Source organism: Sinocyclocheilus anshuiensis, unplaced genomic scaffold (genome assembly GCF_001515605.1).
Source record: "Sinocyclocheilus anshuiensis isolate Anshui unplaced genomic scaffold, SAMN03320099.WGS_v1.1 scaffold160, whole genome shotgun sequence".
NCBI lineage: Eukaryota > Metazoa > Chordata > Actinopteri > Cypriniformes > Cyprinidae > Sinocyclocheilus > Sinocyclocheilus anshuiensis.
In genome coordinates, this window is record NW_015554119.1 from 330976 (window position 1) to 358631 (window position 27656).

The window sequence follows — 27656 nt, forward strand, 5'->3', positions numbered from 1 at the left end:
GACTTTAGTCTTTGCAACTTTAAAGATCTTCTTTATGCACCAAGAGCTTGTAACACTCCAAAGAGAAAGGAAAAATTGAAATCGCATCATATGACCTCTTTAAAAATGTTCATTCAACAAAACTGAGGCCTAAATACATTTGATATCAGTGGTGGCATGTAACTAGCTAAAAGTAGTGACACAACTGACTACATTTTTCATTAACTCAGATGTTTTCAAGACAGTGAAGCTTTTTCACATCAGGCATGTCTGACATATATGTATATTTAAAAAAATATATATAAATCTACCACTGAGCCACAGGAACATATATACATATATATATATATATATACACATATATACATATATATATACACATATATACATATATATATATATATATGGCTCAGTGGTAGAGCATTGCGTTAGCAGCGCAAAAGGTCGTGGGTTCGATTCCCAGGAAACACACATACTGGTAAAATATGTATAGCCTGAATGCACTGTAAGTCGCTTTGGATAAAAGCGTCTGCTAAATGCATAAATTAAATATATATATTCATACATTATTCTTAATTATTTGATATGGATATTTGATAGAAATCTCACTTGAGCTCGTTCTCCAGCGCGTTGACTTTGGCCTGCTGTGCCTCCTGCAGCTCCCGCTGCTCCTCAAGATCCCGCAGAACTTTCCGTCTGACGCCCTCCAGACGCTCCACCTCCTCCTCGCTCTCATCCAGCTGCCGCTTCAGAGCCTTCACTCGCAGAGACAGCTGGAGAGACAAACACGCAGCAGCTGTTTAGATACACACAGCTATGTCTACACATTTATAGGCATAATAATTAACATCATAAAAAAATATATTTCTATTTTGACGTAAATCAAGTACATACCCTAATGTACATGTAAAATACATGTATCTTTAAATGTGTGTGTGTGTGTGCTTGCCTGGTCTCTCTGTTCAGCATGTTGACTTCGCTCCTGGTCCAGGGTGGCCGTCACGTCTTTAAGTTTCCTGTCCAATCTCCTCTGAGCTGCTAGAATGGTGTTTTTCTCTCTACATGCACAAAAGACAGTGGATACATGGATGCTTTGATTAATATCCAGTTATGTGCTGATTGTGTTTGTGCTTGTCCAGTTCTGTACCTCTCTACACTACGCAAACGGTCCTCCAGCTCCTGAATCTTGTTTTCTAGCATCGTGACTCCAGCAGAGGGACGAGTCTGAGAGCCCATATCAGCAATACGAGACTTTAACTCCTTCACCTGAGAGACCAAGAGAGACGATAGATGAAATACAGAGCGATGACAGAATGAAGGATTTAAACATACATATATATATATAACAATACAGTTATAAAATTATTAATGTGACAAAAGTGTGTCATACTAATATGTGACCCTGGACCACAAAACCAGTCAGAAGGGTCAATTTTTTGAAATTGAGATTTATACATCATCTGCAAGCTGAATAAATAAGCTTTCCATTGATGTATGGTTTGTTAGGATAGGACAATATTTGGCCGAGATACAACTATTTGAAAATCTGGAATCTGAAGGTGCAAAAAATTCAAAATATTGAGAAAAACGACTTTAAATTTGTCCAAATTAAGTTCTTAGCAATGCATATTACTAATCAAAAATTGTTTTAATATATTTACAGTAGGAAATTTACAAAATATCTTCATGGAACATGATCTTTACTTAATATCCTAATGATTTTTGGCATAAAAGAAAAATCAATAATTTTGACCCATACAATGTATTTTTGGCTATTGCTACAAATATACCCCAGCCACTTAAGACTGGTTTTGTGGTCCAGGGTCACATATGATGAAATAAATCTGGGGTAAACTCCATTACTGTACTATTTCAGATCAATGTTTGTTAAAGCAATTATAATAATCTTAATTTAGAACCAAGTCTATTAGAAAGGTATCTGTGTGTACCTGTCTCTCTAGTGCGCTCTTATCCATCTCAAGATCATGTCTGGCTGAACGTTCCTGCATCAGTTCAGAACGGAGCTGATCCACCTAGAAAAAAAAAAAATTTAAATCTATATCCTTGCTTGTGTATAGCTTGTGCTTGCAAACATAAATATGACAAATAAAAAGCAGCCTTTAACTAATGTGCGTCTGTGTACCTGCTCTCGACTGCGAGCGATGCGTTCATTTAGGAGCTCTGCTCCACACTTCTCCTCATCCAACTCGATCTCTAATGTCTTCACTCTGTCCTGAAACAGTTTTATGAAGGTAAAAGCTACATTAACAAACATCACTGAAACAACACTATAAGCATCTCCCTGTTCTTCTTTCCTGTTACTCTTGATCACACAGACATTCAATGAAGCCCCTAAAAAGAGACTGGGTGCTGTCGAGTTGGTTTCACTCAAAAGTCCAGGTGCCAAACATACACAGTTACCTCTATTAGACGGATCTCTCTGCTGTGGTCCGTCTGTGAGCTTCTCTCCGTCTCCAGCTCATTCTCCAGGTGTTTGAGACGGCTGCTCAGCAGCTCTTTATCCAGCTGAGCACTGTCCCTCTCCTCTGAGCATGTAAGCAGTTCTTTCTTCAGACGAGACACCTGAGAAACACACAGAACAAAGCACTGAGTATCTTATCTATGGTGTGATCTGAGATCTGAACTGAAAGGTTTTAAGAGCAGTGGGAATATTCTCACAGATAGTGTCTTGGTTTTCATGAAGGATGTAAGTAGAATTACTGATTTTTGCATTATAAGCACTATGTTGTACTTTAGCATTATGTGTATGTAGTGAAACATGGTCTGTCTCACCTCCTCCTGGGTGGTCTTTAGGAGGGCCTGTGCTCTCTGTAGCTCAACCAGCCTGTCCTTACAGAGTCTCTGAGCGTCCTGCAGCTCTCTACGAGAACGATCTCTGAATTCATCCAACTGAGACTGAAGAACCTGCACCGACTGACGTGAATCTCCCATCATAGTCACCACCTGATAGAAAGAAATGAAGAACATAAAAAAACAATGAAAATATTTCTATTTCAAATAAATGCTGTTAAACCTTCTATTCAAGGAATCCTGAAAAAAATCTATCGCAGTTTCCACAAAAATTAAAATGAAGCAGCACGAGTATTTTCAACATTGATCAAAATAAGAAATGTTTCTGCACAGCAAATCAGCATCTCAGAAGGATTTCTGAAGGATCATGTGACACTGAAGACTGGAGTAATGATGCATCACAGGAATAAATTACATTTGAAAATATATGTACATAGAAAACAGCTGTTTTCATTTGTAATGATATTTCACAATATTGCTGTTTTTACTGTATTTGTGATCAAATAAATGCAACCTGAGCATAAGAGACTTCTTTCAAAAACATTTTACAAATATTGTACCAACCCCAAAATTTTAACAGTAGCGTATGTATACATTATGTAAATAATTATAAATTGAAAAAATATAAACATAATAAATAGAAGCAATTTTTAACGGAACAAAAAACACACATTCACCTCCTTATTGATCTTCTCCAGTGCTCGGTCCAGCAGTCTCTTCTGCTCCTCCAGGTCGCTCTTGCCATGTCTCAGCGCTTCCCTCTCTCTCTCCCTCTCCTCCAACCGTCTGCTGAGCTCCTCTTTCTCTTGACCCAGTCGAGAAGCTGCACGCCGGGACTCCTCCAGCTGGTTCCTCAGGCTCCGGTTCTCATCCTCCAGAACATCTGAGGAGCTTTCAGGAACACTGGAGTGCAGGCGTGTCTGGAAATGAAGAGGAAAAGAGGGTTAAAAGAAAATACATTCATTGTACATAGAAGACTAAACTAGAGCAGAAGAGATAAATGGTTATGCCAATCATTTTTAAAGCAAAATGCTTAAAAATGCAAAAGGCTATTTTGGATTTTTAGGGATGTTTTACCATGCGTGCTATTTTCTCTCTTAAGCGAGCATTGGCCTCTTGAAGTTCTAGGTTGCTTTCTTGAGATTGCGCTGATGTGGAGGACTACACAAACAGGAAGTAAATAGAATAAGGGAACAAATATTACATTTACAGTACTTTTTCTTTTCCTCAAGGAAAGTGAAAAGCTGTATAAAGCGGAAAAAAAAAAATTTCCAGTACATCAGAACATATTTCCTCTTTAAAATTCAGCATGTCAAGCGAGATCAATGAGATTTAGTGCGGGTGGCATTTCCTAAATATGCCAGGTAAAGACAATTTTAGATTTAATTCACCCTGGTAGGTTTTAATTATCATCATTTCAAGAATTACCTGTTGTGTTTTCTCCAGTACTTTTGCAAGTTCCTCTTTGTCTTTCTTTGACTGATCTATTAGTCTGTCAATCTCTGCCTTCAGCTCCTCCTCTCGATTCTCATTGGCTCTTGATACTGATTTAAGCTCCTCTTCCCTTTTTGCTGCCTCTGCTTTTTGTTTTTCCACTTCTGAAAGAGCTTTCTTCAAATCATCTTGGCACTGCTGCAACTGCTGCAAAATGCAAAGTAACTTTTATACCAGGCTAAAAAACATATCTATGTCTTAAAATTCAGCATTCACAGTGCACAGTTAGGTGTCACAGTAAATCTTTTTGAACCAAATACAACAGAAAACACTTCTATTTGTATCTTACCTTCATTAAAGAGTTTGAATCGGTTTCATCAGTTTGTTTCTTAACTGTGAGCAGCTTCTCTTCCAGTTCCTCCTTCTCCTGCTGTGCCTGCAGCAGCCTGTCCAATGAGACAAGCACTAATTAAAACACACCAACACACAATATCACATTCAATGTTAGTGCAGCTATCCACTACAATGATTTCATCCAGTAGAAGAATCAACATCCTAGAGAAGGATCTGTGTTATTTCAGAATCATGAACAGAACTGAAATGATTCATGACATAAGAAAATATTTGATCAAGATTCATTTGAGCGTCAATTTGGATCACCTGCACGAGAACATTTGCCATATTAATAGAAGTACTATGTTATTGTATTTGATGCATCAGCTCAGACAGTGAGATTAAAGGATTTTATTTTGATTAGTCTTAATTAAATCGCTGATTTTATTTTATTTTTTAGATTTTATAACTGAAACAGCCAAATTGAAACCAGGATAATAGATTCTAGTTTAGGGCGACAGATTTTACACTAAAACACTTAATCAATCATAGTTAACTGATCATTAATTTCTGCCCGAGGTGTTAGAAGTTGTGCATCTACAGGACTCGGTCTCACTTTTGAAATGCGCTGCACTGCCCCAGCCTGGCAGACCAGAACCAGAAGTGAACACATGCAACAGAAAGACAACAATAAACATTGAACAAACACAACAGACATGAACACATAGCATGAAACTCATAAAACACATCAAATGCAGACAAACAAAGACAACATATAAAACAGACAATGAAACCGGTGGGACGTGGTTATGAGATTTAATTCGAGTCAAATCCTGCTCTAAAAAACTCAAATGTCCTTTAAAACATCTCTGTTCTCATCATACAGTACCACTCAAAAGTTTGGGGTCAGTATTTTTAAATGAAAGAAATGTATACTTTGTATTCAGCAAGGATGCATTAAATTTATCAAAAGTCAAGTCAAATGACAGTGAAGTCCATTATGAATTTAAAAAATACTGTTCTTTTGAACTTTCTATTCAAAGAATCAGCCATATGGTTTTCAACAGTGCCAATAAGAAATGTTTCTTGAGCAGCAAATCAGCATATTAGAATGATTTCTGATGGATCATGTAGCGTCTGGACCAATCACTGAAGACTGGAGTAATGACAGCAATAAGTTACATTTCAAATTATATTCAAATAGAAAAGACGTTATTGTGAAATATCACAAGCTTTGGTGAGCATAAGAGATCTGAAAGACCCTAAAATTTTGAACGGCATTGAATATCATTAAAAATAAAGTGCAGTCTCAAATGTGAGCGTGAACTGGATGCAGGATAATAACAGTATCTATCTTTAAAGTATCACATCAGGCAAATGAAATGTGGACCTTTTAGCCTACAGGACCAGAAGACAAAATTCTAGCCAAACAATCATCATACGTACTGAAGTCCTCAAGATAGCACTGAATGTTAACAAAGGGTGTTGGTCACAAGGTTGTTTGAATATGATCACAGATGAGTCTCTTAACTCCTTAGAGAAATATGGATTTGAACATTGGAACAACACATTAAGATCTTATAAAACACCTTAGGAAATTATAAAACAATGTTCTATGTAATTAAGGTGGCATAGATATGAACAAATGTTGCTAAAATACTGTAATTTTAACTCTGGTGGTTATTATCCATAGTGGCTGTTCCTAATGTTGGATGCCCTAACATTACTGGTGGGCTTCACTGCTCATCTGCATAAAATTAAACACTTCCCAACTCTTTCATTGGATCCATCCACATCACATCACCAATGGCCACTGTCGCTCATTTTATTGGGATTCAGCAAAATTTTGCCATCACCATATAAATATTTCAAAAAATGTTTCATGTGTCAGAGCTTACTCTCGGTTGGTGGAGCTAAGCTGCTTCTTCCATTGGTCGCTCTGCTCTTTGTACCCCTCCAGCTCCTCCTCCAGAGCCAGGATGGAGGCATTCACCTTCTGACGCTCCTCCTCGATTTCCAGCTGAGACTATGGATAAGGCCAAAGAAAAAGACAACAGGTATCAGAGAAAATTTCAATTCTGTACTTTGCACTCATTCAAGATGCTTAAAAGTTCTTCTCACAACAGTTTGGACAACAAAACAGATCACACATCTGAATCGATCCAGCCTAGGTATCAGGCATGATGCGACAAGTGATAAAACATTTCTCTTCCATGTTAATCCCCACAAGGCAGGGACTTGGAACGTGAGACACAGGCATTGTAGTGCATGTTCACCTGTGAGACAGTCTCCATGCTGTGACGAAGGGCATCCATGTCTTGACTGTACTGCTCTCTCAGGGCCTCTATCTCTTTATCATGGGACTCCACCTCATCCTTCAGGGCCCCTTTCAGAGCGGTGAGCTCTCGCTCTCTCTGCCTCAGTGTGTCCTCTAGTTTCTGCTTCAGCATCAGAGACTCTGACAGCTCTGCCTGCACCGTCATCAAGTCCTGCAGAGAAAAACTGTGTTTAAGGGAAATATGTATGCAACATAAATGTATTTACAAAACTAAAAATGTAAAAAAAAAACAATGTTCTATTTTTTAATTGATAAGTTGGAGCAAATGAGTTGGAAAACCAACTTTGGGTGGCAGAGTGGCAAATTTTTGGTCACTTCATAATTCCCGTAACTGCATGTATGTTAATCCATGATGTGATGACTTTACTGTTTTTAAATTCTGGAAAATAGTCATAATACATACTGAGTAGGTGCGTTTATTTAGTTCTGTATGCGTGTTAGTGTTGTCAAAAGTCCCAATGTCGGTACTGAAATTTTAAAAATGTGACAATACCAGCATTTCCCGCTAGCATTTTGAGCTCTCGGTGAAGAGCGTGAAGCAATGATTATTGTAGCCAATTACAGACATATCTGTTGACCACGTGAACAATGGCCAGTCAGAGGTGTTTGAGAATCTGCACAACAGCGCTCAAAATGCTAGCGGGAAATGCTGGTATCATCACATTTTTAAAATTTCAGTACCGACATCGATACTTTTGACATCACCAATGTGTGTGTAGATACAGTGCATCTACCGTTGCATACCTTTTTAATTTGAACAATGAATAATACACTTAGTAATTCACACGTCTTGGTGCAATATGTTGTTAGGAATTTAAAGCATTAAAAAGGCTGAGTAAGGGTCAATAATGGCAGACACCACAATCATTCTGTATGTTGTTTGTTTGTGTGCATACTAGCTGCATTGTGTCGGACTGAGGTGAGTTTTCCAGTGTTCGTCTGAGCTCCTCCTGGAGCTGAGCTAGCTGATCCTCCTGCTGCCGTAAGCGAGACTCCGCTACCTCTCTATCCATACGCAGTTCTACCATTCTGAAGACAGAAGGAACCTATCACACAAACTCCACATGGTTCTATTTTCTGTTGGAAATGCACATTTGCTTTGTTTTGATGTTAATAATGCAAACAGAGACTCACTGGTCCTGGTTTTCCCGCAGTTCTCTCTTGGCCTTGTCCAGGAGTTGCTGTAATTGTGTGTTTTTGTTGAACACCTGCTCCAGTTCAGTCTTCATATTGCTGTCAGTCACTAAGATCTGCGGACCGTGTGAAGCACAAAACCCCAATGAGTTTTAACAATTAATGTAGTGATCCGGCTTTGAAAAAAATAAAGCTCTACTTGACAGCATGCTGTTGATTAGCAAAGAAAATTCACACTTACACTAATGCATTTACAGTTGAAGTCTATGGGTTTAAAAGCAGAAACGGAAGCAGAAGCTCATATTTTCATCAAAGCACTTGTGTCAAAATGTGTGTCTTATGATCTTTTAAGTTATTTAATAAATCATCCTTGTTGTGGCAGGGCTACTGTTCAAGGCAGCTGAACAGGCTTTACATTACTGACGTAAATCCCGTAAAAAATATCTTGCATGCATTATATGAAAGCTTAACATGGTTATGTCAGGAATTAAAAGACTGAATAGCTTTCCACAGACAAGATTAGTAAGTGATTTTATCACACAGTGTCATGTCAACACGTAGTCAACTGGAAGAAAAGGAAAGGAAAGGAAAGGAAAGGAAAGGAAAGGAAAGGAAAGGAAAGGAAAGGAAAGGAAAGGAAAGGAAAGGAAAGGAAAGGAAAGGAAAGGAAAGGAAAGGAAAGGAAAGAGAAAAGAAAAGAAAAGAAAAGAAAAGAAAAGAAAAGAAAATGAAAATTTTTAAAAAGGATTTTTGCATGTTTTCACAAACTGGGGGACAAGTGGAAATGGTTTTCTGTTTTGAAACCAGAATCAACATGATAAATAAATTAATATTTTTAATATTTATTCATTTATTTAAATACGTACATTTAATAATTGCTTAATGCTACCTCCACCAATAAACAAAGAATTCCCTGAATTGAGCATAAGATACGAAGAGGACGTGAAAAATTAAAAGTTGAACTACTGTGCTGGAACCATATAAGGATTTGTTTCTATTTTTATTCATTAAACTATTAAACAAAAAGTCTTTCAATTTGCCACCAATGGGCCTTATAAAACCAGAACACATGTAGCTTTGTTCATATAAGTTGCAAACATGCATATGAGTCATACAAGGAGGATGATCAGTGTCATCTTGGGGCTATGCATTCATCTTACAGCAGCAATTTTGCTTCAAATGTCCCCTCAGGAATCACTACATCCTGTCTTAGCCATCGTATCTACACTACACTAGTTATTCTTACTGTCAATCACATTAGTTTCTGAGTGACTCCTGCCCTGATACAGATACGCCTTAAATGAATTATCTTATAACTGCACATGGCTGATCTTAATTTAATGAGGTAACATAAAACTAATTATTAGATCTGAAACATACACACACTGCCAGCAGGCAGCTATCTGCTGCTCAAATAACCCAGTCCTGTAGGATATCCCATCGGACCATTCAACTGCTGTTGCCATCATTATAATGACCACACATGGCTACTACCAGGTCATTTGAACTGACCTTTTGTGTCGCAGGATCTAAAGTTACTTCTTGAATAAAAAAACAACACATTAAAGTACTATTAAAGTATGAAGTAAACTTCTAGAACCAATGTAAATCAAAACAATTAGACGTGTAGATAATTATTAGAAAGAATACAACCTAACAGTAACAGCGTCACATCAGCTCAGCTAATCATCATACACTAGTGTTCAAAAGTTTGGGATCTGTAAGATTTTTTTGTGTTTTTGAAAAAAAGTCTCTTTTGCTCACCAAGGCTGCACTTATTTGATCAAAAATACAGTAAAAACAGTAATACTGTAAAATATTATTACAAATTAATAATTACTATTTGAATAGATTTTTAAATATAATTTATTCCTGCGATGGCAAGGCTGAATTTTCTGCATCATTACTCCAGTCTTCAGAGTCACATGATCCTTCTGAAATCATTTTATTATGCTTATTTGGTGCTCAAGAAATGTTTTATTACCATCAATTTTGGAAACAGCTGTGCAGCTTAAGATTTTTGTGGAAATTGTGATACATTTTTTCTTTTCAGGACTAATTTTCAGCATTTATTTGAGATAGAAATCTTTTATAACATTAAAAATGTTAATATGTTAACATTAATAGATGTCTTTACTGTCCAAACTTTTTAACAGTAATCGCAGTCTAAACACTATCAAACATCTCCAAGTCCCTGACAAGGTTTACTCCACGCTAATGAGCTTAATTAGCAACAGTCACAACGTCTCCCACTATTGCCCACAACAACAACAGAGTTTATCATGCATGGACGAGCACTGGTATATGACAGCGTAAGAGGCCGTACAACGAGTGCGCATTAAAACCATTAACCCAAACAGACATGCTGAGGGCCCCAGGTTGAGGGGAAACCCTCCCTCACAGGCTTCCATTTCCAGTGTAACTTAATTATTGATGGAACCACACGGCCTTAATCAGCTTTCCTTGTTGAGATGACGGTTGCCAAGAGACCGCAGGAGGATATTTCACATGCAGGAAACTTATGCAAACACGTCGTAGGCTAACAATATTATACAGACACGCATGGCCATGCATGTGTTTACGTACATGAAGATACAGAAACTCCGTATTTAAAGAGATATTTCCCACAAAATGAAAATTATTTACATACTTTCATTTTTTTCTAAAGCTGAATGATTTTCATTCTTCTCATGAAGACACAAAAGCTGCTTTTCTTTCAGTCAATATCCTTGCCACTTTTCAATTTAATGAAAGTGAATGAGGACTGGGGCTGTTAAGCTCCAAAAAGGACATAAAAGCTTTATAAAAATATTAAGTGATCATTAAATATCATGATGTCTTCTGTAGTCATATGATAGCTTTGTGTGAGCAACGAACTTTAAGTAACAGAATATAAGTTTTTGTTCATTGATAATTGTCCATTCTGGTGTGCTATGAGAACCGGATCTGTCCAATTCATGAACGAATTAATGAACGAACTGATTTTGTGACCTGGATCAATGTTCACCGAAAAGATCCGATTCAAAAGCATGATTCGTTAACAAATTAGACAATCGACATCTCTCAGCAACAACATTCTAGGAAAAACAAGTGAATAGCCTGAAATGTCTATCAAATTACTTCAGAAAACTGAAATATAGCATGTAAGTCATATGGACCACTTTCATGGTGTTTTTTTTGTCATTTTGGAGCTTGGCAGGCCAAGTTAATATTTAAACTGAATAAATTAGAGCAAAATTCTAATTAATAATTAAAATTGTATTACATTGGCCAGGATTTTCCTCAAAAAGTCACCTTTTGTGTTCCATGAAACAAAGAAATTCATACGAGTTTGTAACAACATGAGGATGAGTAAATGAAAAACAGAATTTCATTTTTGGTGAACTGCCCCTTTAAATAAAGCCTGTTATTAGCTGACCTACTCTCTTTAAAATACTTGATAATAATGATTATTGTCCATTTTAAACTCTTTTTTTACAAGCATGCTCATTTCTTCACAAAGATACAGCCTTGTCGCTGTTATCTCCTCTCACGGTCTCGAAATATCTTTCTCTGTTACATTCTCTCTTTTAAAACACGCTCACAATCATGCAAAACTGGGACCGATACGCAAACTATGGGCACACACACACACACACACACACACACACCCTCTCTAGATGTAGTTTCTTCATTCAGCAGACACTGCGGAGCGCCATTCACTGCTGGGAAATGCAAACTGATTTATTGAATACAAGCGTGCTTACCTTCACCCCACAGAACCCTTCATGAATGAGGCTTGCTTTGTGTTTGATGGCTGACTCGCTCTCAATAGACCTAGTGTTAGAAAATATAAAAGGAAATTGAATGAGCCAGAGACGGACTAGATTATGGCATGTTCTTAAGAAAATGTAAGAGGTGTATGCCAGTATGTTGCCAGGGTTGCTAGGGTGTTTTGAGTGGCTTTAAGCATGTTTACATGGTATTCTTGTTGGATGCTAGGGCATTGCAAAAGTGTGAGTGGTATTCAGCATGTTACGATTTGTTGAGTATAAGCTTACAAAATATAATTAAATTTATCTCTCGAGTCACTCCTCCAATATTACAGCTCTTATCAGTAATAGCAGCCTGTTAAAAAGTAGTATAATGTTTGTCTTTATGAATGCACTTCACCAACTTATATTGTGAAATACATTTATAGGCAACTGTGAGGCTCTGTAAAATAAGAGAATTATCATACCCTTCTTTAAGTATATTGTAAATAGCTTGTTTGGTCTGGGCATCCTCTCCATTTCCGTTCTCTGCACTCATGGTCTGGCTCTTTATGAGGTCAGGTGTCACCTGAAAATAGACAGGAGCATTATTTTTGAAATATCATACATAAAACTGCCCCTACTAATTAACCAACATCACTGAAATAGGTGTTCAGAGAAATAAGCTAATCAAAAAGCATATGTTAGCAGATTAAAAAACTTTGAGGCAGTTCTCTAACCAAAGGTGTACGGAGAACTACATCCTCTCAAAAATACCACCTTCCAAAAGCATGTTTGCCATCTCAATGGCACAGCAATCCCATATGTACGAAATGATTAACAAGCAGAGAGCATTTTTAACTAGCTAAACTTTCTGATTGACTGGGGAAAAAAACACATTTTTACACACGTTTACAGACTTTTTAAGCATGCTATTTAAAAAAAATCACCTTTAAAGTTATACTGAAAAGGACGTAGTGACAGATCTGTGGTTAAAGGTGTGCCAACTTTAAGCAAGAAGAAGAACAAGATCTTGAGGACTCACTGGTTTCTTTGGTACAGCAGGTGGTGCCTCTTTGGGCACAAAGAGCTTTGGTGATTGGCTGAAGGTGAGGGGTTTGGAATTGGGGATAGCAGCCACTTTAGCCACAGAGGTGGAGTCTCGCCCTAGACTGCCAGTTGATGGTTTCGGTGAGCTGAGTTTGGGCACTGTAGCTGGAGTGATAGGAGCATAGGGGTTTATCGTTGGTGAAGTTGGAGGGGGCTCATCTGTAGGTTTGTTGAGGGCATCCACACTGTGAGACCTAACTCGGTTATCAAGACGAAGCCGAGTTCGGGGTTCTGAGTTCGAAATATCACCAGAACTACCACCACCAAACCGGCTAATGAGTTTATTAATGGGAGCCAGTGACTTGGTGTCTATAGTTGGGGCTTGGTCATCGTCCAATGAGGCTCCATTTAGCCCTGTCCCATTCAGATTACTCCCAATACCATTCTGCCTGACCTTCCTAAGCCCTGCTTCGTTAAAACTATCATCATCCTTTTTGTCCACCTTGGGAGCCAGAGCAGAAGGGGTGAGGCGTTCTGTAGACCTGGCCTCGGCTTCTCCTTGAGTCCCTGCCTGTCCGTCACCAGGTGGCCTTCTTAAGGGGCTCCCAAAATCCTCATCTGGAGAGCTAGGTTGGTCAGCCGGGACATAAGAACCCTGGGGAGTCCGAGCCCCTTCCCTTTGTCCCAGCAGCAGGGAGTTGTAAGGGGAAGTTTGAGAGACAATTGGGGTTGAGCTCTGGATTTGTGGTTGAGTCTTCAGTTGTACCCCGTAAGAGTCCCCCTTTTCTCCATCCTTGAGCACCACGTACGGCTGTCCTGAAATGCCTTGCACCCGCACAGCTACTCCATACTTAGACGGTGAAGGAGTCCCATTGCTGACGCCACCAACTCCACCGGCCAGTCGACTCCTGTCTGGGAACCCTCCGTCGTCCAAATCTTTGATGAAGCGAATCTGGACACCATAGTCCAGAGGGGGCTTCCTGTCTGCTGAGAGGGAGCTCATTGTGACCTGCTGTGGTAACAAGACAAAGAATTTAATAAATCAGTGCACTAGCCCATTTAGAGACTAAACTAAAATGCTAGACTGTTTGGTGGACTATTTGAAGAGCCCAAAGAGGGGACAGATACACAAAGAAGCCACAACATGAATTGAACCAAATCATGGTAGACTCCATATTTAAATTTTCAAATGAAAACAAGGCTGTGTGGGATAGATTTACAGTCTGATCAAAAGATTGCATAATTTTTAGGTTCTACAGGAAGTCACACTTCATTTTCGCAACCAACATTCTCTGGGTTTTTTTGTCTACTGGAAATTCTTTGCAAAGATGTTTTTTTCAATGCTAAGTCAGCTAAACAATCTGCCGTTGGTTATAAAGCTTTACAACCCATTGAACGTACTTGTGATTCATGTAAACATGCCATGGAGTTTAGGGCCCACAAAACATTCACAAGAAATTTTTAAAACAAAAAACATCTCAGTGTTGTTATTCTTAACTGAAACTAAAACTATTAAAAATAGTTTCCGTTAATTGACATAAAGCTGAAATTAAATTAAATAAAAAAATACTACAGTATATTAAATAAATAAACAAAAATTGTTGAAATTGCTGAAATGTTGGCTTGGCAACTAAACAAAATAAAATAAGCTATAGTACCAAAATGACTCAAACTAAAATTAACACTGTGAACACAAAAAACATGGAATACTACTAATATCTTTTTGTATTAAGGTAGATTTTTTTACTGCCAGAATGGCAAGCAATTCATTCAAGCATCTAAGCTTTTTCAGAAAAAGATGAGAAATTCAGCATCGACCTGCAAATATTTTATATTTCTGTACATACTTCAGTCCTATCAGACTTGATGCTGTTTTGCAAATTCCATCTGGGCTCACCTTTCAAATATGTTTTGGACTACTAATTACTACTACTAATTTCCCAAGAGACCCTTTAACAAACTGCTCCTTGATATAGTGTCACATTTTGATAAATAGAAATATGAAGCAGTTTTGTACATGACAGCTATCAGGTATCGGCACAGAGTCTTCTCACATTAGAATAGAGAAAGATATTGTTTGTGTGTGGCAAACAGGTGTGCCTGCTGGTAGGAGCAGGTTCTAGCACATTCCACTCTGCTTCCTGTCTTCCCGTTTTCCTAGAACACAGTTCCATTACACAGGAGAGCTAACATTAGCTCAAAAACAGCTTATCACTGTGATAGGAACATTCCTCGTATCACATCAAAGCGCCACATAGCATGTTTGCATGAACGATCAAAGATGCTGAGTCTAATCTGCTGATTAACTGAGTTACTGGTGTTTAAACAGATGCATATGTGCTCTATTGTACAAAGCAAGTGATGCAGAAAACATCCAGAGTTATGCAGGGCATCATCTAAAGCCCTCGTTTTACCACCTCATCAGACTGTGTGTGCTACTTGAAGTCTTGAAGCAAATTTCTTTCTGCAATCTCTATATGTCAACAATTATACAACAACTGCTATGTGCATGAAGTATTACGTTGCATCCGGTGTTAAACACAGACTTATAATGCACCAGCATAATGCTGGGGGGCAAAAATTGTGAAGACATTGAGAACTAAAATAACAGACCACAAACTCAGGTCTATCAATGAATAACTTATTGAAACAGGGGCATTTGGTTACATTATAACTGTCAGCGCCTCTGTTGAGCCATTAGGTGTGATTAGCTACTCAAAGTCAGCCATTGTATTCCTCACATAGGCGGGATTCCAAGCATTCCTGCGAAATGGAACCCACCATGTGATTTCTCATTGGTTTAAGGAGCAGATTAATTATGTGAAAACTGTACATTTTTAACTGTACATATTTGACTTAAGATTCTTGTTAAGACAACATACAAGTGTCAAATCCTTCTCAAAAAAAAAAAATATATATACACACAGAATAGCCAAACAAAAACTGTTTGTGGTTGCAAGTTTTCCAGGTTTCTACAATTATTGCATTAGAACCCATGTGTGTACATCTGCCAAACATTAAAGGTACAAACTTATGAAAACAGGTCTGGATAGTTATGTGGATGTGATTCTCAACCTTCACAAGGCACTGGGTCCCACCTGGCATCAGAATGGCTGTTTGTTCTTGGAGGAATGTTACTAGACTAGATCACCAGTTCTCTGTGCCATCTTCCATTCATGCAGTCAAATTAATAATACAAAAAGTTGTTGCAAATACACTTGACTACTTAGAAAAGCATGTTAAAATACCTAAACAGATTTGTTAGGGTTTTATTTACAGTTTCCACTCTCTTTGAAAGAATTAGTACCCTGAGGGTACTTGCGTCTAAAACATACTGGCTTTAATCCATTAATTGTTTTCTTGGCTGGTGCTTCTATGGGGAAAATTCTATTTATGTCAATTATGCCAACACAGTCTTTAGCCCAAACATAGACATCTTTCACTTTTCTTCACTTCCAAATTGTCACCAAATGTGGTCTAAATAAATATTATTTAATTTACATAGGCCCCAAAATGTAGACTCTTAACCAAGTGGCATCTGTACTATGTGAAAATTATGCTAGACCATTTCTCTAACCAACTTATAAACATTTTTTTTCTGAGCCATTGTTTTAATTACTTTTCCCAACTTGTCCCATGGTTATTTTTAGTTGGATGTCTGAAGTCAATTCTCCTCAAGTTCACACAGGTGTCAGAGCAGAATAACCACCTGAACATGAACATATTCCACATTCATACATATGAATTTGAATAGCAATAAATTGTATTTTAATACAATTCTCTACTCTTTAATACAATTTTCTACTTTGATGTTTTGTAATTTAATGCAATGACATTAATTTTTAGAGTGTTATATCGATAGAGTTATTCTTGTCACCTTAAACAGACAATCACAACAATTTAAGCTTATATCAGGGTCTATATGTCATAACTGGATATATATATCAGGGTCTTTATGTCATAACTGTATATATATATATATAGAGATATATAGATAGATAGATAGATAGATAGATAGATAGAAGCTTTTTCCTTATTGTCATAGAGTAAGATGATAGCCTTTGGCTAGTTGTTGTTGACAAAATACAGTAGTTTGATTAACTGATATACAAGCACATAAACAAAAACAAAACAATATTCATTTTGAAATCAACATTTTAAATAGCCCATTAAAAAAAAAAAAAGTATTCTTAAGTAAAATTCAATCCATACGAGTATGCATATGCCAATGAGGATTACATCTTTTCTGTACTTATTCATTGTCATTATTTCATTGTTTAATTATTTATATTTTATGTGCCAGTTTACTATACTATTTAGGGCAGGATAGAATTTGGGTTTGAGGCTAGCTTTGAGTTATTGCGTCAATTACACTGACTCTACTATGTTCTAGTTGCAGTGTTGGAAATAACCAAGAGCTAAATATTAAATTACACTGAGACGGGCGCTTTTTAGAGGAGCTGTTTTTGTCCATAAGTTTCTCTATTCACAGATATGACTAGAGAGAGAGATGAGGTAGCACAAGCAAAGGTGCAGAATGAAACGATTATATATATATATTTATTTTTTTTCCAAATTGCGTCACACCCACCCAGCAAGTCAGTCAGTATCGGTGGGATCGAAACCAGCATGTTATTTTAATATACAGGGTTAAAGTTACATTAATAATACAATGAATGTTTTATGGCTACAGTTTTGACTGATTGTTTAGCTGTGTTGTTCTTTGACTTTGTAAAAGATATAGACAACAAGGTACACCGTACACCTATGCGACCAAAACTCCCTTTAAATCATGTGGGATATTTAAAATATATATAATATATATATAATATACAAAAATGATGCTGATCGGTCCTACTGAGATCAACGCAGGTCAGTCATACTGACTTTATTATTTCATAGAGGAGAGACGCCAACCTGGATCAGCGCATCTTCTGTAATCCAGCCTGCAGCTTTAGACACAAAGCAACAGGTGTTTCTTTGCTTCGCTCAGCAGAACTCCATCGTAATTGTGAAGCCATGTGATTATGGATTATAACAACTGAAAGGCTGGACACAAACCCGCAGCCATGAACAGCAACAAAAACAAACACGCTGGGTAAACAAAAACATTCCTTCTGCTTACCTGTTTTCCGAAACCTTTAGCATTGACCTTCACAAGGCACAAAATAATAAAGAAGCTCTTTTTAAGTTTAGTCTCAATTAAAAACTCCTCGTTGAGACTGAGGATGGACAGACCATGCAAAACTGTCAGTGCGTTTTTTACGAAACAACCTGTTGCCTTTGCGTCATCGATCCGCCCCTTCTGAGCGCTTATTGGCTGGAGAGTGGTCCCAAGGCCGGCCGATTCGAGCACGTGATTGGCCGAGATCCAATGTCAATCAAATACAAATAATTCAGGGCCCGTCCATTAACCAATTTAAGAAACTTGATGCCACTGTTTATACCCGTTAAAATTGCATGTTTTAAAACAACATACTAAAAAAAATGAAAACAATAATAATGTTGTGAAAATTAACTATAAAAATAGCTAAATGTTTATCATAAGTCAGATAACCAAAGAAGTTTTATTTTTAACTTCTTTCTTATTAAGGTTTTAGTTGGCAGATTTGTCGGTTTATTAGAATATAATTCCGTGTCAAAAATGGAAATATTATTTATATTTATATATATATATATATATATATATATATATATAAACACTAGAACTGCAACACTAGAACAAAATTCTGTCTTAATCATTTGCAAAATAATTGATCTGTGAATGATTTAGACATCTGTTCTGCTCATGTTTCATGAATACAGCCATTCATAGCTTACTTTAGCATTACTAACTAGTTTATACACTCAAAATTTGCATATTTGAGGCATGAGTTTCCTCGGATATTTACAACAGCTTTTTGTTTGTTTTTTGTTTTATTTGAGTAAAATAAGGAATGTGGTTATTACTTGAAGGGACTTTTTATGTTTTGTTTTTAAACAAATTAAAGTAACATGACGTGTAGTCAAGTATGGTGTCCTCTGAATTAGTGGTCTGCATTTAACCCATCCAAGAGCGCGCACACACACAGCACTGAGCAGTGAACACACACCTGGAGCAGAGGGCATGCTTTTTTTTTTCTTTGCTGTGCCGTCTGGGGAGCAGTTGGGGGTTCGGTGCCTTGCTCAAGGGTCTCACCTCATGGTATTGAAGGTGGAAGTCATTCACACCCCCCACCTACAATCCCTGCCAGTAGTACTGAGACTCGAACCCACAACCTTTTGGGTTACAAGTCCGACTCTCCAACCATTAGGCCACAACTGCTCTTTACAAAAAGTTGCTAAAAGGACAACAACACACCACAAGATTTCAAACTGATGTTTTATAAACTGTAGCAGTCTTTGCATAGCAACTTGTAAGTCTTTTAAAAACAGAGAAGCTTCAAAATGCAAGACTGAGATAATTTAATTTGTTGCAACAAAACATGCACCCTCAAAATAATGTGAACCACAGACTTTATTTTACTCAAATCTGAAAACCCATAGGAAATTCCAGAGGGAAACCATGGTGAATTAGTCTTCTGTGTTGCCCTACAAATTTATGAAATTATTATAGACCTTACAAATATAGTCATGAAATCACTATGATTCCAAGTGTTTTGTTTAAAACACCTTAACTGACAGGAGCACAAAAATGCCAGCTTTTTAATATATATTTAAGAAACTTTTTATATATTACTTTATAGACTGCCGAGCTGAAAATAAACATGTAAAAAAGGTATCTTTAACTACATGCCTTAGTTTAGTTTTTTTTTAAACCCATATTTAATACAATAATAAGTTCACAAAAAAGACTTGTAAAAAACAATTCAGTTTACTTCTTTCAGTACAGTGCCAAAGGCCAGAACACCCCCCATATTACTGCACAATGCTGGCGAATGGAGGGCACCAGAGCAAGCACATTGAACAGCATACACACAGGTACATAAAAAGTAACCAGAAAAAGGCAACTTGGACCGAAATGTAGAAATAAAAAAAAGGAAGAAACTGCAAACATCTGTGACAAAATTTGATTTCGTTCTGTTATTTGGTTACTTCATAGCCCAGGATGAGGCCTAACTGGAACAGTAAATGTAACAATTAAAAACAGCTCTGACAAAGTACTGCATTGGTTCACATGCAATCCAAAGACTACATACATACACACACTGATATGGTTATGGATTACCAGTATCGGCACTGCCACCAGCCATCATTCTCCACTTTGTGTCAAGAACAGTGAGTAGCTGTACATGAAGAGAAACAATCTAGAGATTAATTAAAGAATCACAGGACTCCAATTTCTGTCAGATCGCTCATGTGTTCAACAACGCACACAGTGAAATGTTGATTATCTACACTTATTATATGCGTTTTCCAGGACGCTGCCATATTCCTTTGGATATACTGAAATGGAGATCACAGAGGAGAGGAGAGGAGAGGTTGTGTGGTGACTATACACTCTTGACTTAAAGCATTCTTAGCCAGACATGTCAAAATTTTGAGGTAGCAAGTTGGCGTCAGTGCTTTGCAGATCAAGAAGTTGGATTTTGGGGGGGTGGGCTTGGGGAGGAGATTGGACAGTTTTTTGGAGGCTGATCTTGGGTATAATCACACAAAAGGTTAAATTCTTGTACATACGCATTGAATTTTGCTTTGTACTGTGGCCAGAATCAAGCTGCTTCTCCAAATTTGTCACCAAGGAGAAATGAAGACCTAGACCTATGAGTGCAACATCAATCAAAAACAGCTGAATTTTGAAAATGTATCATGATATTCTATATACACTAACATTTCCAACATCTGGTACAATGCTTTTTAATCAGAGACATGGGCCCTAAAAGTGCTTATGAGGTCTGTGAAGAAACAAATGCAAGAAGTAACAACAGATTAAGAAGTTCAGTTTTATCTGCATGTCGCGCTCGCCTCTGGTGGATTAATTCTTCGCTTCCATTTCACTTTCTCACCATGAAACACAAGACATGAAGCACCAAAAAATAAATCATACATCCCTCTTCCCCAATCTTCTTCTATCCTTTAGCCATCATTTGCAGCGACCAGCTGTCCCAGTCCCTGGCGCACGTAAACAGCTTGAATCTCCTTTGTCTTGAGGCAGAAGTCGCAAGCCCACACCGCAGCGCTCTCTCTGGTTAGCAGCCCATATGCTGGCTCAGTTAGGCCTGTGCAGTCTCTATGAAACCATCGTTGGCAGGAGGCCTCGCACAAGATGGCTTCTTGGTCATCGTGCACTTCAGACAGGCAGAGGCCACAAGGGAACACCATGCCTCCACCTAACTTTGGGGGACCAGAGCCTGGGCCAGCAGCTGGTGGAGCGGGCCCACTGGGAAGTGGGGACTGGGTGTTGGGCGTAGAGTTGGAGTTGGATGGAGGATTGGGGTTGCTACCTGGAGTGTTGCCACCACTGCTGTTGTTAAGGTTGTTCTGGTTGGAGTTGGGTGGCTGGTTTGACATTGGACCTCCAGGAGCGTTGTTTTGCTGGTTGTAGGGCGCCGAACCTGGAGCGGAGTTTGGTGGCGTTGGTTGTTGCTGGTTGGATGGGGTGTTGGAGCCAGGGCCACCAGTGGAGTTGGGTGGAGGATGCTGATTGGTTGGTGCTTGCTGAGGCTGGGGACCATTATGTGGGCCTGTGGGGGACAAGTTGGGATTGGGAGGCTGAGGAGCTGACTGGGGTTGACCTGGAGTGTTAGGGTTGGGTTGTTGGACATCTGGATGACCTGGGAAACCTCCTCCAGGCTGTGGGGGTCCAGGGGCTGGGGACGGACCAGGAGTGGCATTGTTGGATGGAGGACCGGAGGGATTAAGGTTAGGTGGTTGCTGTTGAGAGGGAACAGGTGGACCACCACCTGGACCACCAAAGTTCTTTCCCTCTTCACCAACAGGAGGACTTGATCCAGGGTACGGGCCATCTTGTGGAGGAGGGAACTGTCCTTGCGGAGGCATACCTGGGTGACCACCCACCATATTGCCCCCACCACCTCCACCACCCATGCCCATCATGTTCATTCCTCCTCCCATACCCCCCATAGGGTTCATGGGGCCGTGTAGAGGCCCACGAGGGCCAGGGCCGCCAGGTAAGGGTGGGCTGTTGAAGGGATGGCCACCTTGTCCATGTGGAGGCTGTTGCTGAGGCATCCCAAACCTTGGATGAGGTGGACCTCCTCCACCTCCTGGACCGCCACCCATTCCTCCAGGTGACAACATTGGATTGAAGCCCTGGCCAGGGTGCATGGGTGGGCTGAAATTGGGTGGCATGTTAAACTGGGATGGGCCTCCTGGTGGAAATCCTCCTCCACCACCTCCTCCGCCTCCACCACCTCCAAAGCCTGGCATGCCCCCAAATCCAAGTGGGTGGTGTGGTCCAGTATTTGGCGTTGGGGGACCGAAAGGGGGTCGTCGGCCAGGCTGTCCACCTCCAGGTCCACCTGGGCTGCCCATGAATCCCATACCTCCTCCCATTCGACCGGGACTGCCATAGCCACCTCCACCACCCCCTGGGCTGGGCAGAAAAGAGGCACCACCTGGACCACCCCCTCCACCAGATCGCGATGGCGGACCAAAGTCATCATCAAAAGGGTTAGAGGCCACCAGGTGATCAACCATTGGAGTAGGAGGGGGTGCAAACTCAGAGAGGTGGGAGAATGCTGCCCCCTAACAGGAAATACAAAGGGTGAGAAATTAGTTGGTAACACTGAATTGCTTCGTTTCTAATGTTTTACTAAATACATGTATTATTAATATTTTTAATGCACTGAATTTGTCATTAAATGCAATTCTTGTTAACATTTAGCTTAAGGAGGGAAGCAAGTCCACTAAGAGACGAATACCATTCAAATGTACCATACAAATATTCAAAAACTAACCTGAGTGTTGGACTTCCTCTTTTTTTTCTCTGGGCTCTTCATCTGGGAACCTATGGAAGCAGAAATGGAAAGGGGGAACAATGAACAAGAATAGGGAGGGGGGAAAGTAGCAGTTAGACCAAAAGCACATTTATAGACAACTTTTTTTGATGCAAAAATGTGCACAAAATCATTTTTCATTGTAATTTGCCAGGTGGTATTAGGTGGAATTGGCCATTTACATGCCCACTGTCTCACACTGCTAACATCAACTGTGAACCTGACTGGCATTTGAAGAGATAAAGCAGAGCACTGGTAATAAATGAATTTGGTAACTGACTATTTTGTTAAACATATCATATAAGTGTCAATAGCTTTTGTCTAAATCACGTTTTTATTTCTAACTGCGTGGAAACAACTCAATTTTACAACCACACATCTCAGTACCTCCAATAAATAGCCTACATGTTTCTTGAGAACTAATTAAATCAAACAATAATAATAATAATAATAATAATAAACAAAAATAAAACCTAGATTATCAAAGTGTATCCAATGTTATTAAACATTATGACAAGAAACTGAAGACTAAAGATTATTATATTATATAAAATATTACAGTATATTCATAAAAATATTGGTCAAACTGATTATCGGTTTGATAATCAGTTTGACCAATATTTTTATGGATATACTGTAATATTTGGTCTGCTGATATATGGTGCCATTTGGTCAGTCTCTAAGGCAGGGTTCCTCAAATCTTGCCCTGGAGGGCCAATGCGCTGCAGAGTTTAGCTCCAACCCTGATCAAACTCACCTACCTGTGATTTTTTAATGATCCTGAAGACATTGATTAGCATGCTCAGCTGTGTTTGATTAGGGTTAGAGCTAAACTCTGCAGGAAAGTGGATCTCGTGGGTCAGATTTGAGGATCCCTGCTCTAAAGGCTAGCACCTAATTACTATTCACAGAATGTCACTAGTCACTTAATGGTATAATTTAAATAATAATAACAATTAATAAATAATAAGCAATTATTATTATTATTATTACTACTATCCAATACGTTAATTCATTTTCAAGGCAAAAATTTAGATTTACAACTACACAGCCCAAAATAAATCTTTTGGGGGGGCGCATAAATATCACTGCATAATAAATATTTGTTTAAATTGTTATAAAATATTATATTAAATATATCTCTCATTTAATTGTAGTCTAATTTTGTCAGAAAGCAGAAATAAAAGAGTATTAAAGAAGTATTTAAAAATTGCAAATCGGTTATCAGACACTAAAAGACAGTCTGTCTTAAAAAGGCAATATCGGTCTCTCTCTTAAGACAAACTTTACAGCTGATGAATTTTTATGCAACCCTTTAGAGATCCCAAACCCTGATCCCAAGATAAGAGGCTTGCTTTTAGGGCAAATAAGTTGGAAAAGAGTTGAATGCAATGTGTGTAAAAAAAAACTAAAAAACCCAAACGAACACGCGTGAATAGACAAGTGGTGCGAGGTTGACATAAAGCTACCCAAAGACAGATCCCCACGTAAACAAGGCCACCGTACATTCAGACATGTGCGGACAGGGAAAAGGGAGATTTGCAGCCAGAGCTGTGTGGATTCCCGCTCGGACACAGAGATGCGCTGACTGACAGTTTCCTACCTTTGCCTCGTTTTCCTTGAGTCTGTCCCGCCTGCTGTCCCGCCATTAAAATGACTGTCGGTGCGGTGCCATGACACCGTTCATTTACAGAAATTAGTTTACTTGACAAAAGCCTCCACGGGTCCAACGAGTATCACCCCGCAGCCCCAGGAATTGCACGTGAAATGCTTAATTTTAACTGTACCGATGGGCCAGTGAGATCAGGCACCTACTCAACAACATGTCTGAAGGATGCATTAATGGTTTGAGTCAGATTTATCATTTTCTGCACGTTTATACGCATGCACCCCCAAATAATAACGCGATCTGGATGAGCATCGCAGATATGTTTGAAAATGTGGAGTTATTGATCAAAAGAGCTTTGCAAGCACGCAAACCAGCTGTGATCAGAAGTAATTGGGATGGACTGAATGTGAATACACATCTGCCTGCCTGCAATGTGATCACATACAGATGTGTTTCTACCTGGACGGCCGTCTAAATGACATTTAGATGCAAGCATACCGAGCTCTTCTCCCCATTCTAAACTGCGTTCGATTCGAACGTGCGGTGAGACTGTAAATAACGCGATAAGCGTTTGAATTTAATTCAAACGTGATTTGAATTCGCGATCTAGCTACCATTAGTTAGCGGTTTAGCCATCAGCAAGCAAAGTAAGACGGTAAACGTTGCTCACACAGCTCATTCATATACACCTGACTGTTGCATCAAGACATGGATGTCAACCCGCATATGACAAACAATCAATGTCAAATAGACTTACGATTTAATATTTATCCCCAAACGCGAAATTGGCCATGTTAATTACGGCCTGCTCGTTGCCGGACAAAGAGGGACAGCCTGAGTCGACTCGCGCAGGGCATGTGTGGAAAATAGGGGGGGTCGGGCTAAAACAAGTACGTGATTTTGACGAAATATTTACGTTACTAGTGATATTATAGAATTGTTTTGTATTTTCAGTTAGATAGGTGGCATTTAGGCAAGGTAAACCTAATAAATGTCTGACACTGTTTCTGTAACTGTTCAATATTTTTCTCGCCGTCCCCCGTGTATCAATCATGTGGACTGATCGAGATCAGACCAATTTTGCGAATGAGGCAGAAAGAAATTCTGTTGTGCATTTTGCAATCAGTTCACTGCAATCGGTATTGTTGTAAATTGGTACAATTAGACTTTATTTATGATCCTGTGCAGTTTTGGAGGGAATGTACTCTGACCGTTTTCTAAAAAGAAAATGTTTACCCCGGTGTTCATTATAGGCGCGTCTGAATGCTTGTATGGTTCCAATGCATGAGTGGAGTTGTAGTTTTAAGACTGCCGTAGCATGGAATCAGTTCAATTGAACGTGGTTTTGTTTTATTTGTTCCCCTCTCTCTCTCTTTATAAATAAATAATCTTGTTCTAAATAAAAAAATGCCTTTAAAATGAAATATTTTATGTCATTACATTAGTTTTTATGTTAAAAGCAGATTTGTAGGCATTGTTTATCAACTGCATCTGAACACTGATATCAAAAATCGAATAATAAAATAATTACAATTAAATTAATTTAGAATAATTGATGAAAACGTGTTGGAAATTGAGATACAACTGTCTAGAAACGAGTCAGAACAGCTCAATTCAGTGCACCGATGGAGGTTTTCTCTTTGCACTAGGCCTACTACTGATTTAGGATCAGTCCTCCAAACTCGAATCATAAATCAAACATTTTCAGCACAAATGGCAAAACTGTGTTCAGATCAATTCCATAACCTTCACTGCTTTGGATCTCAAGAGACAACTAAAATGTATTATTCCACTGACTCTGCTGCCCTCTTGTGCCCACTGCACTTGCACCCCTGAACTTGGTTTCTTCACTAAGGAAAGAAATTAGTCATATAACGGTGCCCATCTGACTAAAAGTTAGCGTCTGGCGGCCTCTATTGGTTATACAAAGAACCAACACTGCAAGTAACATTGGGACGTCAATTGTAAAAGTATCAGAACAATCATGCCAGCACTCAAAACAAGTTCACAGCTGTTATTGTCACTTAATTTACTGTGACTGTCTGAAGCCATTTCTGCTTTGAATGACTTGAGGATACTTTCACACTGCCCTAAAAATAGCATAGTTAGGTACACCCCTTGTAATACAATACAAGTGATGCATTATATATGAACTTAGCATGTCTTGTAAATCTATCTATCTATCATCTGTTTGTTTTGGTACTTGCATTTTTTACATTTTAGACTTTACATTTTAAATACTGTAATTACAATATCAGGTCTGTTGGCTAATACTGAACCAATTAATGACCCAATGGTTATTCTCTCCCATTCTTTAGAAAAACTTTGATGTGGAATCAACTTCATTCAATCATCAATGATCTTCATCTTCATCATTTTCTTTTTTCTTTTTCTTATGAAAAAAAAGTTACCGCTTTCTGCCATAATTTTGTTGTGCAGTTACCAGTGTTGTTTAAATATCATTAGAAGTATTTATTATTATTAGAAGTAGTTTTTAATTTTTTAGTAAGTTTCAGTCATTTTGTTGTTTGTTTTTGATATTTTTATTCGTTTTCATTTATTTAAATATGTCTATAGTAGGCCTATTTATTCATTTATATTTTGTTTTAGTTATTTTAGTAGGTCTAAATGAAGTTAAACTAAATGAACATGAGAAATGTTGCCTTGGCATCTAGATGAAATGTTATGTTAACATTCATTTTATTTCAAGCAACGGAAATGTTTTTTTTTTTATGGTTCTAATTTAGTTTAGTTAACTATAATAGCCCTGTAAGTTACTCAGAGATGTGTGTCGCCATAAATCACACAATGCAAAATGAAGACCCAGTCCAGATCCAAAGGTGCACAGTCCCACTGTCATTCATTCACCTTGCCATGATCCACCCTTGGTCATTAGTTATGGATCATTTCATTGATAAGTCTTTCCCAAGCGCTCCTCATGAACAGTGTTGGGGGTAACGCATTACAAGTAACGCGAGTTACGTAATCAGATTACTTTTTTCAAGTAACTAGTAAAGTAACGCATTACTTTTTAATTTACAAGAGAATATCTGAGTTACTTTTTCAAATAAGTAACGCAAGTTACTTTTTTTTCCAATTTATTGATTGACGGCTCTCCTGTCCCCATGTTGAGAGAAATCAGAAGATGTTACTGTAGTTCTAAAATAAAGATGAATATGCATTAATTCATCTCACTCACAACAACAACAAAAAACACACAGATTCAGTTTTCCTCAAAATGAATCAAAATAATGCAACTCAGAATATGACGCAAACCTGCAATAATTAAATGTTAAACA

At 38.4% G+C, this 27656-nt stretch overlaps 2 protein-coding genes across 4 annotated transcripts in view; both read right to left on the reverse strand.

The window, feature by feature from the left end:
• Window positions 1-18098, reverse strand: part of LOC107670001 (cingulin-like) — a 27638-nt gene extending 9540 nt beyond the window's left edge. The window contains exons 1-19 of the mRNA XM_016462456.1: window positions 17936-18098; window positions 12806-13822; window positions 12249-12349; window positions 11776-11845; window positions 8030-8145; window positions 7792-7924; window positions 6834-7046; window positions 6456-6583; window positions 4574-4670; window positions 4219-4431; window positions 3868-3951; window positions 3468-3710; window positions 2773-2943; window positions 2401-2562; window positions 2123-2212; window positions 1929-2012; window positions 1127-1245; window positions 929-1037; window positions 589-752 (exon numbers count right to left, since the gene is read on the reverse strand). Coding sequence (XP_016317942.1) covers window positions 589-752; window positions 929-1037; window positions 1127-1245; window positions 1929-2012; window positions 2123-2212; window positions 2401-2562; window positions 2773-2943; window positions 3468-3710; window positions 3868-3951; window positions 4219-4431; window positions 4574-4670; window positions 6456-6583; window positions 6834-7046; window positions 7792-7924; window positions 8030-8145; window positions 11776-11845; window positions 12249-12349; window positions 12806-13813 — 3305 coding nt within the window. The 5' untranslated portion in view covers window positions 13814-13822; window positions 17936-18098. The remainder of the gene's footprint in view (window positions 1-588; window positions 753-928; window positions 1038-1126; window positions 1246-1928; window positions 2013-2122; window positions 2213-2400; window positions 2563-2772; window positions 2944-3467; window positions 3711-3867; window positions 3952-4218; window positions 4432-4573; window positions 4671-6455; window positions 6584-6833; window positions 7047-7791; window positions 7925-8029; window positions 8146-11775; window positions 11846-12248; window positions 12350-12805; window positions 13823-17935) is intronic.
• A 1550-nt stretch (window positions 18099-19648) lies between these two features.
• Window positions 19649-25198, reverse strand: LOC107670005 (pygopus homolog 2-like). 3 transcript variants are annotated; one of them, XM_016462463.1, is made up of 3 exons: window positions 25115-25198; window positions 22710-22759; window positions 19649-22497 (listed from the first exon to the last, which is right to left on the reverse strand). In XM_016462463.1, exons 2-3 carry the CDS (start codon window positions 22749-22751, stop codon window positions 20866-20868), a joined length of 1674 nt encoding a protein of 557 aa, XP_016317949.1. In that variant the 5' UTR covers window positions 22752-22759; window positions 25115-25198; the 3' UTR covers window positions 19649-20865. The 3 variants fall into 3 exon arrangements, with proteins under 3 accessions (XP_016317949.1, XP_016317948.1, XP_016317947.1); XM_016462462.1 differs by having other exon boundaries at window positions 24352-25198; XM_016462461.1 differs by lacking the exon at window positions 25115-25198 and adding an exon at window positions 22931-22997.
• Window positions 25199-27656: the final 2458 nt, after the last annotated feature.

Bases quoted from the DNA above. Each gene is read 5' to 3' on its own strand.
- LOC107670005 (XM_016462461.1), bottom strand. From the start codon at position 22,979: ATGCCAGTCAGGTTCACAGTTGATGTTAGCAGTGTGAGACAGTGGGCA. The intron at 22,760-22,930 runs GTAAATGGCCAA...CTGCTTCCATAG, and splicing joins CAGTGTGAGACAGTGGGCAT to GTTCCCAGATGAAGAGCCCA. The intron at 22,498-22,709 runs GTTAGTTTTTGA...ATTTCCTGTTAG, and splicing joins AGAGGAAGTCCAACACTCAG to GGGGCAGCATTCTCCCACCT.